The 12834-nt window shown below is 40.7% G+C and overlaps 1 protein-coding gene across 5 annotated transcripts in view; it reads right to left on the reverse strand.

Annotated features, from left to right (window-relative positions):
* Window positions 1-5885: 5885 nt before the first annotated feature.
* nphp3 (nephronophthisis 3) overlaps window positions 5886-12834 on the reverse strand; it is a 147001-nt gene continuing 140052 nt past the window's right edge. For all 5 annotated transcript variants that reach the window (XM_062520802.1, XM_062520800.1, XM_062520801.1 and 2 more), the window contains 3 exons: window positions 12112-12237; window positions 6955-7070; window positions 5886-6793 (listed from right to left, as the gene is read on the reverse strand). In XM_062520802.1, the coding sequence (XP_062376786.1) occupies window positions 6625-6793; window positions 6955-7070; window positions 12112-12237 (411 nt within the window). In that variant the 3' untranslated portion in view covers window positions 5886-6624. The remainder of the gene's footprint in view (window positions 6794-6954; window positions 7071-12111; window positions 12238-12834) is intronic.

Below are 12834 nucleotides of genomic sequence, written 5' to 3' on the forward strand. Positions count from 1 at the left end.
TTACATGGCCCTTTGGGATAGACTCCGGCTGTGTCGGGGTGTATTGGCACTTACTGAGGAGGGTAATGCAAGTCGAGCTGTTATACCAGAGTCTATGGTCCCCGTGGTACTGGAAAGTCTACATAACAACAAGACCGGGGGTCATTTGGGGACTGAGAAGCTGTTGGACAGAGTTCGGACACGTTTTTTCTGGCCGGGGTGGGTAGAAAGTGTCAAGGCATGGTGTAAAATTTGCTCTGACTGTGCTTCAAGTAAAATCAGTGGGCCAGCGCCCAGGGCACCGTTGCAGACCTCTCAGACCTCTAGACCCTTCGAAAGAGTTGCCATGGATATATTGGGCCCGCTACCACTGTCGGATAAAGGCAATGTATATATCCTGGTCATCGCTGATTATTTTACCAAATGGGCAGAGGCTTTTCCTATGCCCAATCAGGAGGCTAAAACTGTTGCCGAAATATTTGTCACAGAGTTTGTTTTGAGATACGGGGCACCACGCACCTTGCATACAGACCAAGGGAGGAATTTTGAATCCCATCTTTTTCAGCAGATGTGCACTCTACTTGATATACATAAAACCAGAACTAGCCCCTATCACCCCAGCTCAGACGGGCTTGTAGAGAGGCTCAATCGCACTTTGACCACAATGTTGTCCAATTTTGTAAACTCCAACCAATCAGATTGGGATGTGATTTTACCATATGTGATGATGGCTTATCGTAGCAGCATACAGTCTAGCACCAAATATACACCATACGAAGCTGTTTTTGGGCGCCAGATTGTGTTGCCAGTTGACTTATTGTGGGACCGGGATGATGAGTGCTATGATGGGTTGAAGGAGTATGTGCACTGTATGAAACAAAAATTGTGTTCAGTGGCAGGAGCTATACAGCGACACCAACAAGCAGCATCAGAAAGCCAGAAGGGGTTTTATGATTTAAAAATTTCACATCAGTATTATGAGCCTGGGGAGAAAGTGTGGGTGCGGGATCAGAGAAGGAGGAGAGGGCAATGTCCCAAACTTAAGAAAAAGTTCAGTGGCCCCTACTTAGTCTTGGAGAGACTCTCGGACGTTCTATACCGGCTTAGAGGGAGTACTGGGGAATCAATCATACACTTTAACCGACTGAAGCCCTGTTACGATAACCAAAGCTTAGTCCCGCTCCAGGAACATGCCTTGGAGGGGGGACAGTCTGCCGGACGTCCACTCGGGAACAGCAGACAGCGACGAGGGGGAAGATCAATGGCGCCTTCCCTGCCACCAGTCTTGGTCCTGCCAACGCCTGCTGACACTGCAGGAGCTGCAGAGTTGGAGGGAGGCCAGCCAGTTGGATGGGGCAGCATGGCTGGTGTGACCCTCACAGGAGAAGACCATTTGGTGCCTTCAGCGGTGCAGGAGGGAGGGCAACATCAGCCCAGACCCCTGCATGATTCCCTTTCGGGAGACCAACAACAGACCCAGTCAGGGCGGGAGTTCAGAGGGCCCGAGCTGCCTGTATCGGATGACACTTCAACAGGTACCGTTCCATCTTCACTGCAGCGGCAGCAGGAGGCCGAGCCGGTGGCGTTGGTTGGGGGACCGGGGCCACCTGCACGGGATCCTGCTCCACGGAGTCTCGGGCAGCCCCGACCCCAGCGACAACGGAAAGCTCCCCACTGGTTTAAAGACTTTGATGTAGATGTACAGAATATCGGATGCGAGGGCGCCATCCTCTTCAAAGGGGGGGGCAGTGTAGTGAACGGTGTTTACTGGCCACGACGGCTGTGCCCCCACTGAACAAATTGAATGATTGACTGATTGATTGAGGAGTGGTACACCTGCAGCTTGTCGACTGTGGATGGTGATCAGGGATAAAGAGTTGCGATTTGGGGCATACGAGAGAGAGCTCGGGCTGGTGTGAGTCGCGCGGCCAGTGCGTTTGGCTACTTGTGGACTCTATCGCTACTGTGGATTACCTGAACTGTGAGCTAACTGTGGCTACTTGTGGACTCTATCGCTACTGTGGATTACCTGAACTGTGAGCTAACTGTGGCTACTTGTGGACTCTATCGCTACTGTGGATTACCTGAACTGTGAGCTAACTGTGGCTACTTGTGGACTCTATCGCTACTGTGGATTACCTGAACTGTGAGCTGTGGCTACTTGTGGACTGTATCGCTACTGTGGATTACCTGAACTCTGTGGGCTAGCTGTGGCAACTGGGACTCCACGAACGAACAGGCTTGTGAGTGTGTGTGTGTTGTGCGTGTGTGTGCGGGCATAGTTAGCCCCAGGCCGGGGTTAATGGCCAGTCCCTTCCCTTAGCATAACTCCGCCATAGAGAGGGCTGTTTTAGGTGGGTTGTGTGCGGATGAATGCAGGGTGGGTGCATTCGGGAGGTTGGGTTGTGTGTCAACTTCAAATAAATTGTAAAACGTGACTCCCTGTCTCTGTGTGTGATTTGACTCCTCCTCCGACCACGAAACAATTATTACAATATGAACAAGTTATCGATAAATGTTTAATGTCTTCTGTACTTCTTCTTGGAAGTATTGCCTGCACATTGTCAGGGCATGTCCTAATAATTTATAAAAACTACATACATGTTTTGTTCATAACTAGTATATTGTCTAATACTCCTGGATACAATGGATATAGATATTCAACCAAATTTAATACATTTAAATATGTATGTATGCGCATATCTTAATTAATGTTTCAATGTCTTTTATTTCAATCGCACTAAATGATATACAAGCTAATCTTAATGCAATAACAACATAGCTATGAACTACATAAAAATAGCATACAAACTATTTACAAATAATATTTTGAATATTTTGCAAAGTCTACAAATAATGCACAGTTCATTTGGAGAGACTGAAGTTGTTTATTTTATTTTTGCTGAAAGACTTAACTGTTTATAAATGTTTACTTCTTATCTATTTCATCATTACATAGCCCTTTACTAATGTTTTTCAAATGAGTAATAACATACATATATAACATTAACATAGTATTTCTTACTCATTTACAAATATTTGTACATGTTTTGTGCATGATTAGTTCATTATTTACTAAGTGTTACTAATGCTTTATAAGCGACCGTTATTCTAAAGTGTTACCATATTTTTTTAATGTCAGACTATCGATGCACATGCCTAGTGTTGATAGAACAATGTTAGAAATAAAACGAACCTTTCATCGCATTGCAATAGCCTACTTTGTTCCCTGTATGGCAGTGGTGGATTGATATTGAGAAACTAGTCCCTCAAAATGTAATAAATCATTGAGTTGCAAGGTTAGTTTTATTTCAAAAATTATTCTATCAACACGGACATGTAGTGGAGTGAGTAGGCTAAGGGTAAGACTGTTTTGGATGATACCGTTGAAATGCGTTCGCTCAGAACTAGCCTTAGCAAAGGGGAACGCTGCAACTGAAGGAAGGGGTTAAACGCGACAAAAACGATCTCCACCGACTTATATCACCTCGGGAAAGTTGGAAACGAGGTCCTATGTCCAAAATTCCGAACTATTCCTTTAAGATACATTTCCTAAAGATGATTTATATTTAACTTTAAGCATGTGTTCTAATACTTTTGGAGGGCACTGTATGTTTTTTTTTAGGGGTGTGTGCATCTGTTGTAAAAAAAAAAAAAAAAGAAAAAGAAATTTGACTGTTCGTTACAGATGACATGTTATGTAGTAACTGTGTTAAGGTGGGTACTAGGTTGGTAATATTATGTGTTGCTCACTGCGTTGAAAAAGGGCAAGTTATGAGGGGGGAGGAGCTGTGATGTATTGGTAATAGCCTACTATGGTTTATCACACCACACCAGTAGGGGACGCTGTGCTACCCAGGATTGTATTGTTGTGCATGAGTTCATTAAACCAGTGTGGAATTGTACTAAAGTGTGGACGGTCGTTATTCTAAGAGCCCAGCATACTACTGCTAGTTTATTGAGATATTAGGACTATAGGCAAGCTATTACAACACTTTTCATCATTTCCCGCAAATATATGAATTTGCATACTTGTAACATTTTGAATATCATGACAATTAAACGGTGGCTATTTCGATACATCTGAAGTCATGTACGAGCTATCTGTCAGCCACCTAGTGCATCAAAATTGGTAGCCATCAATCACTTGTGAAGCACAGCCAAGTACCACATTTTCTGTATATCTAGCCAACACTAGCAGCGACCTCCAAGCACATGGGTTTCAACGTTGCGGTTACATGACCATTATGTTGCAGGAAGGTTGCCGGAAAGTAGCTTTGGTTGTTGCAAGGTTGCCATTAAGACATGTCTTTCACTTTTCTGGTTGCCGCCACGTTGGAACCTAAAGTAAACCTTGGTCAGAAAATCACATTGCGGCCACATTAGTGTGTTTGCTGGGAAGTAAGGTAATATGTCAATACATCCGGTAACACTTTACTTGACGGGTTCATTCAGAACAGCTGTCATGAACTGCACATCAAGCATTCATGACCGTTTCATGAAACTTGACTCAACATGCATACCAACACTTTCATGAATGTGGAAGACAAAACGTCAAAAACTTGTCAAAATAAAGGTCCAACAATCGCAAAGCAGCACTGTCTTTTTTTGTTTTAGCCAACCTGATCATGCCACATCTTAGTCAACGGAGAAGTCCAGTGTCCAGGAGAATTTAGTTTTTAGTTTGTCTGTTTATTTATTTTATGATAGTAACCGCTGAAGAATGCATAATTGTCTACACCAATGACTGTATAGATATATAAAACAAGAATGTCCAACCATTCAGAGGTCCACAGAGGATCAGTAGTTCACTTCCCAGTATGATGAATACTTCACAACTAGTATAGTAAAGTGACATTTGAAGTAGACTTCATAAAATATTCATGAGATATTTACAAACGCTGGGGAGGATTCATAATACCCTGTGTATGGATTACTGGGTTATTAGACTTTTATTTTGACAAGTTTTCGTAATTTTGTCTTCCACATTCATGAAAGTGTTGGTATGAATGATGAGTCATGTTTCATGAATCAGTCATGAATGCTTAATGTGCAGTTCATGACAGCTGTTATGAATGAACCTGTCAAGTAAAGTGTTACCATACATCCTATAGCATTTTCTTGTCATAGTATGCTCCCTGTCAGGATATTGTGTCTCAGGCAAAATACCTCAACTTTATCAAAAAGTTGTAATGTAGAAAGAGCAAATGACAGACAAAGCAACGTTTTAAACCGTATGTACAGAAAAACACACACATAATATGTGACCTTCCACGGCGAAATCAGTCACAATGTCCAAATTTTCAAAATCAAAGTTATTACGTTTTCAGGAAGGGGCATAATCAACCTTCAAAACGATACCTATATCTAATGAATTGAACGTCATATTACTGAAATATAAACATTGAAAGGAGTTGAGTTCATCCTGTCATGCCAATAGAAAAACGGAGAAATCTGCCTCTGAAGTTAACCGTCGGCTCAACACTCACGAACGCTTTGTAAGGTCGCCGCTATTACACGTTTTACGGTACTTGTATCAACGACATAGCACGCGGATGGCTTGGTGGTTGTCAATGACTGCGTTTACCGTAAATATTGGAATAGAGGGGCAAAAAGAGACGCCTCTAACTTCCTGCTTCCTCTAACTTTCTCACCTCAACAAACTCACGTTTTTAGACTACAAAAGGTCAGTTTTTCGGCGAAATGTATTCACGGCCGTACAGTGTAGACCTCCCACTGTTTCAAAACACTTACAAAAAAAAATCCACGATTTTAGCACAAGTGACATAAATGGCCATTTTTCTCAGAAACGCCTGTTGCGACAAGCGACTGGTTTTGCCGTGGAACGTCACATATAATGGCAAAACCAATCAAAATAATCACTGAAATTGTACAATGTCTTACACTCAATAAAGTCTTTATTTATTACATAATATTACTATACATGAAACACTGACAAATATTCTACTGTAAGTACACATGTGTACAAAAGCATGTAATATTACATGCTGTGGCCTTAGTTCTAACCAATTCAACAAAACCATAAAACAGCCCATGACCCTTCAGACAAGCATGCAGGTGTGAAACAAGGTGTTTGCATACAACCCATATGTATTTCAACGGAATGGTGTGCCATCATGTCAGAAAAATCTGATGAAGTGTAAAATGAGACCCGAGATGACTATAAAAATATGCATAGAAAATCTTCCATCTTAACTGACTCACTGCCTTTTTAATGGAGCCACATAAGATAGGCAGAGAGTGTTCATCATTAGCTGCAAATCGTTCATGTAATAAATAATATGTGTATGTATGTTTTACATTTCCTATGCTTGACATGGTAATTCAACTTTGACAACTCCTATATGACCACTACACTAGCTACGTTGGCTACACTAATGGTGGATCCGGAAATGTAACCAGTTGTGCCCCAGCATCCCTCAATTTGCCAATTTAATACCTGCAGTTAATGCACAAGAATTTTGCTTGTTGAATAGACTTTGCACTGAGAAATTAGGGCCCAATGTCAAATATTTCACATCATTACTGGACAGAAGATAAATATAGTTTTACATAAAAATTATAGCTAGTGACAATTCCACTTGAGTCTGTTGACTCAAGTTGGCTGTAGGCCGAAGGTAAATGTCACTTGAGTGTGTGAGGGTGGAAGCTAGGGCTTCTGAGGCTGAAAGTGTCACCGTTGAAAGAGTGGACAGATGCAGCTTTGCCACAGACCAGTGATGGTTCTGCATCTTTTATTTCCATTGCACGCTTATAGAGCTCAGCAGCCTTCTCAAAGTCGCCTTTCTCATAGCTGAGGGAAGGGTGAAAAGAAAGAAAGAAATCGGTTACTTTTTTGCATTCTTCATATTAATCAAATTGTTTACTCTTGATTATATGATTCAATACAATACAGTACTTCTTTGTGCCATAGGGTCTCCTATGCGGCTCATATTTCTATGAGAAAACACATACCTGAGCACTGCAAGGTTTTTCAATGTTTCTCCAACACGAGGGTGGGAAATCCCCAGACTATCCTCATACACTCTTAGGGCTTGCTCATATAGGGGCAGTGCTTCATTGTGCTTTTTCTGCATTGAGATCAACAAAGAAACATTAAGGATCAAACAACCGAAGTTGACTCAACACACAAAGCATTATAATTGGAATATTATTAGTGTGCTTGTTTAAGCAAAGCACAGTATAGTTCTTCTACACTGCGTTCCAAATTATTATGCAAATCACATTTTTCTCAGATTTTCCTAAATAATTGATGCAAAAGCCAGTCAGTCTAATTTTAGAGTCATCAACCGTTAGAGAATAATTCAAATTTTATTGAATAAATCTCCCAATGATAGCAGTATTTAAAAAAAAAAAAGAAAAAACTCAAAATGCACTGTTCCCAATTGTTATGCACAAAAGAGTTTCAAGACAGTTTATAGGTTGTAAAGAGCTAAAAAAAATGTTATTTGCAGCATTGCAGAGGTGATATAAATTAAATCAAACATTATTTCAATCAAAAACATAAAAAACAGGACAAGTTTCATGTTATCATAGGACCCATTCATTGATATCAATTTAACAATTCATGCATCCATTGAACTTGTGAGTTCTTGGTGAATTTTTGCTTTAATAGAATAGAATAGCCTCCCCCAGCTTCCAGAATGTCAGAATAGCCTCACAGAGCTGCTGCTTGGATGTGAACTGCCTCCCGCCCTCATAGATCTTTTGCTTGATGATGCTCCTAAGGTTCTCATAAGGGTTGAGGTCAGGGGAAGATGGGGGCCACACCATGAGATTCTCTCCTTTTCCTGCCCATACCAGCCAATGACCCAGAGGTATTCTTTGCAGCATTTGTCATGCATACAAATGATTTTGCTATGGAAGGCACAGTTCTTCTTTTTGTACCATGGAAACAAGTGGTCAGGCAGAAACTCTACTCATCAGAGACCCTAAAGGGGTCTACCAGCTCTCTCAACATGATTCCGGCCCAAAACATGACTCCGCCACCTCCTTGCTGATGTCTCAGCCTTGTTGGCACATGGTGGCCATTCACCAACCATCCATTATTACTCCATCCATCTGGACCAAAGGGTTGCACGGCACTCAAACCTCTTTGAAAATTAGTCTTCATGTATTCCTGAGCCCACTGCAACTGTTTCTGCTTATGAGCATTGTTAGGAGTGGCCGATAGTAGGTTTATGCACACTTGCAAACTTCTTGAGGATCCTGTACCTTGAGGTTTGCAGGACTCCAGAGTCACCAGCAGCTTCAAATACCTTTTACTGCTTTGCAATGGCATTTTTAGCAGTTGCTCTCTTAATCCTATGAATTTGTCTGGCAGAAACCTTCATTATTATGCCTTTGTCTGCACCAATCTGCCTGTGCTATGAATCAGCAACAGATTTCTTCACAGTACCATGATCAAGCATAAGTTTTCAGGAAATATCCAATGATTTCATACCTTGCCCAAGGTAGTGCACAATTTTATGCTTTTCAGCAGCAGAGAGTAATAATTTGGAACACTGTAAAGTTTTCTTTATTAGGGGTCGAAGCAGAACAGCCGAGGACCAATATTTGTTCTTTTTCTAATTAGAGTGCATGGAAATGCACTCTACAGTTCTTCTGTTTCTTCTTATTACAGTGCATGAACATGCACTGTACTGTTCTTCCAATGTCTTCTTATTATTATTACAGTGCATGCAAATGCACTGTACTGTTATTCCAAGTCTACTTATTACAGTGCATGAAATGCACTGTACTGTTCTTCCTAGGCTTCTTCTTCTTATTACAGTGCATGAAAATGCACTGTACTGTTATCCCTAGGCTTCTTCTACTACTTCTACTGTTCTTCCAAAGTGTTCTTATTATTATAGTGCATGAAAATGCACTGTACTGTTCTTCCAAAGTCGTCTTCTTATTATTACAGTGCATGCAAATACACTGTACTGTTATTCCAGGTCTACTTATTACAGTGCATGAAAATGCACTGTACTGTTCTTCCTAGGCTTCTTCTTCTTATTACAGTGCATGAAAATGCACTGTACTGTTATCCCTAGGCTTCTTCTACTACTTCTACTGTTCTTCCAAAGTGTTCTTATTATTATAGTGCATGAAAATGCACTGTACTGTTATCCCTAGGCTTCTTCTACTACTTCTACTGTTCTTCCAAAGTATTCTTATTATTATAGTGCATGAAAATGCAGATACTGTTATTCCAAGTCTTCTTATTATTTTATTATACGGCTCTTCACAATGCAAGTAGAACGCCCCATTGACATGAATGGGATTTCCCAACGTTCTACCGGTCATTATTTCTTGATAGATGACCGCTCCGAAGAAATAATGGCCGCTGCCAATGGCAACGGGTTCACTCCGCTAGTTGTTGCGGAAGCCACGAAACCGTAGCCAAGTCATTGCTAAAGACACATTGAGATGAGTTTCTTTTCTCGTTTTGGCAAGTAGCCGTATAATAAGCGCGATAATGTATAGAACGCCGGTCATTATCGGAAAATAATTCCCTTCAGGACGAAGCAAAACCCCTCCGCTGCGCGTCGGGGTTCAGTTCATCCTGTCGGGAATTATTTTCCGATAATGACCGGCGTTCTATACATTATCCCTTACATAGTGCATGAAAATGCACTATACTGTTCTTCCAAAGTATTCTTATTAGTACAGTGCATGAAAATGCACTGTACTGTTCTTCCTAGACTTCTTATTATAGTGCATGAAAATGCACTATACTGTTCGTCCAAAGTCTTCTTATTACAGTGCATGAAAATGCACTGTACTGTTCTTCCTAGGCTTCAACTTCAACTTTTTATTCTTCTTCTTCTAACGCACGCAATTCAGCTTGAACCGTTTAACGTAGAAACATTCAAACTGTGTTACGTAGATCTTACTTAGGACATGTGTGCTATGACTTTTCACCTTTGTAACTTTTATACTTTTTAAACTGTTAGTTAAAAACTATTACAATTTCCCCCATAGACTTAGCATTGCTCATTCTGACATCACGGCAGCAATTAGAATCTTACGCCAGCTGGTCAGCCACCTGCAGCCAACTGTCAGTTTCTCTGGCTTTAAGCATACAGTCTCTCAGAAAACTACATATCCTGTTAACTGTTTCCTCTGTCCACAACTGTTTCAAAATAAAAGTCCTCACTTCTATAATACACTATTAAATCATTTAACCATTGAAACTACTCATCTATTGAACTGTTCAACGATTCCAACTGTGAGTTATCATCAACTATGCTTCCATTCAACTACATGAAACCTCCATGTACCTAGCAACCAACATAGCAACCAGTAAAATTAAGCGTTTATGACCGTTTCCATAGCAACCAACATGATTATACTGCAGTAACTTCTCGTTTCCTAATAGTGGCCACCATGGATACCCTAGCAACAAATGTTTCAAAATAAAAGTCCTCACTAGCAAGCTAGCTAGTTAGCATGGTTAGCATAGTTAGCATTGTTAGCATTTTTAACATTACTGCTAGAAATCATCAGCTAAGTTAGCTAATCAACCTGGTTAGCATCGTTACCATAATTAGCATTGCTAGCATAGTTAGCATTTTTAGCATAACTGCTAGTAATCATTAACTAAAGCCCTATTCGCACGGGATTAGTATTACCTGTGGACCTTTGGTGATTTGTGATAATTGCGGAGAATGCCTGAGATCTTAGTCCCGTGCGAATGTGCCATGTCTGTAATTTGTAAAGTAAAAATTCCGCCGCAAATTACCTACTGTATTTCGCCAAACACAGACGTCCGGTGATAATACTAATCCCGTGCGAATCTGCATCTCAGTGATTGCCATTGCAATTGTATATCTTTTCTACTTTCTGCGTTGTTTTCGGACGTTAGCATACGACATATCCGGGTGTAATGTCAGTGAAAATAGAGTAATTTACAGACTTTGCTTATCCCGTGCGAATGCGCTGCAAGTAACACAGAGGAGGGGCGATAATTTGAAAATGACCAGAGGTCCACAGGTAATACTAATCCCGTGCGAATAGGGCTTAAGTTAGCTAATCAACCTGGTTAGCACTGTTAACATAGTTAACATTTTTACCATAACTGCAAGAAATCAGTAGTTAAATTAACCAATCAACCTGGTTATCATTGTTACCATAGTTAACATTTTAACATGAATAGAAATCATTAGTTAAGTTAGAACTGGAATGCTTCAGCTTTAAACTGTCTACCTTCACACTATCAACTTTCTTTAAACTATGCAATCACCATCTTTACCCTAGCTACACCTTAGTAGCCATATTTACATTATCTATCTATACATTTTTGCATTTTCATGCACTGATAATTCCTTGGAATAGCATTTCTAGTTCTTCTTCTAATGCATGCAATTCAGCTTCAACCGCTTAACGTAGAAACTCCATTCAAACTATGTCGCGTAGGTCAAACCTGTCAAGTAAAGTGTTACCAAGAACTCTTCCAGAGTTTTTACCTCAAACAACACAAATCAACACAAACAAATGAACAGATAACTCAAACGTGCTGTAGGCTATGTCATAATGAAACAACCACAGACTATCAACACGGTCTGACACGAATGACACAGGGCTTAGTGCAAACTGAATTTATGACCAAATGATTTGATTCGTGCACGAAACGCCATCTAGCTATCATTATGTGTAAGTAACAGCGTCCCAGTCTGAGGACTCAGCGGTCTTTTGACCGCCTCAGCCTCGCTTTAAGTAGTTCACATCAGCACGGCGCTTCTAGTAGCGTCAAAGCGGTCTAATGACCGGGGCGCGGCGCTTCTAGGTATAAGTGGGTCAGAACGGTATGGCGCTTCTAGTGTTAAAGAGCTGTGATTATCTAACCTAAAAGACTGAGGTCTGTTGGTTAGGAAGTCCAGAATCTACAGGTACACTGTAGGTTCAGAGGGAGGTATTGATGCCTAGTTCACAGAGTTGGCTGAATTGTGTCTGACTGTGGTGCTCTTTCTTTTCAACACCATTTCAAATGCCAAGCTTTTTCTCGAAAAACAGTTGTTTACCTTTTTTTTAATGATTCCTAGACCACTAAATGGGTGGGTCCTAATTGAAAAGATTAATTCAAAGAAGAATATAAACTTTTGTTTACAATGAACAGCTTCTTACCAGTTGGCAGTAAAGGACTGCCAGGTTGACCAATGCAGTGGCCACACTGGGGTGCTTCAGCCCAAAACTCTTTTCACGAATCTCCAGTGCCAGTTCATATAGAGGAACCGCTTTCTCCAGCTTACCCTACCATGGAAAAATCGAATTCAAGTCATACATACGGTGTAATGTACTTTTTACATTATAACCCACTTTACTTTTACTAGTTCTAATGGATGGTTGCTATGGCCCTATTAGTTCCATACCTCTCATTACCAAAATGTGTGGTAATGAATATAACTTTGGTTCTCTGAAGGAGAACATGATAGGTAAACCAATAGGAAGTCAACCCCATATGACATCATCGATCTGAATCAATGTCCAATCACTCATCTTAGCAGCCATCTTAAAAAGGGCTGTTTTTGTCTTGGTAGCCTTTATAGTCTGTCATAACAGAAAGTCATCTTCAGCATGGCTCAACATGCACAGACAAAACCAGACATTTGACACATAAACAGAGCATTCCTGCAACAGAGTGAATAAATAAAACAACTGAATAAATAAAACAGTGGACTTCTCAAAGAGGTGTCCACTTCGCGTCGTGACTAACAACGCCCCTGAGCGCTTCGATTATTCGATTATAAACCACAGTCTCTCTGGGCTTATTACTTAAACATATACAGTTTCTGACAAGATTTCATGAAACAAAGACACAGCAATGTATTCATAGGTAATCATTCTTAT

Source organism: Sardina pilchardus, chromosome 19 (assembly GCF_963854185.1).
Source record: "Sardina pilchardus chromosome 19, fSarPil1.1, whole genome shotgun sequence".
NCBI lineage: Eukaryota > Metazoa > Chordata > Actinopteri > Clupeiformes > Clupeidae > Sardina > Sardina pilchardus.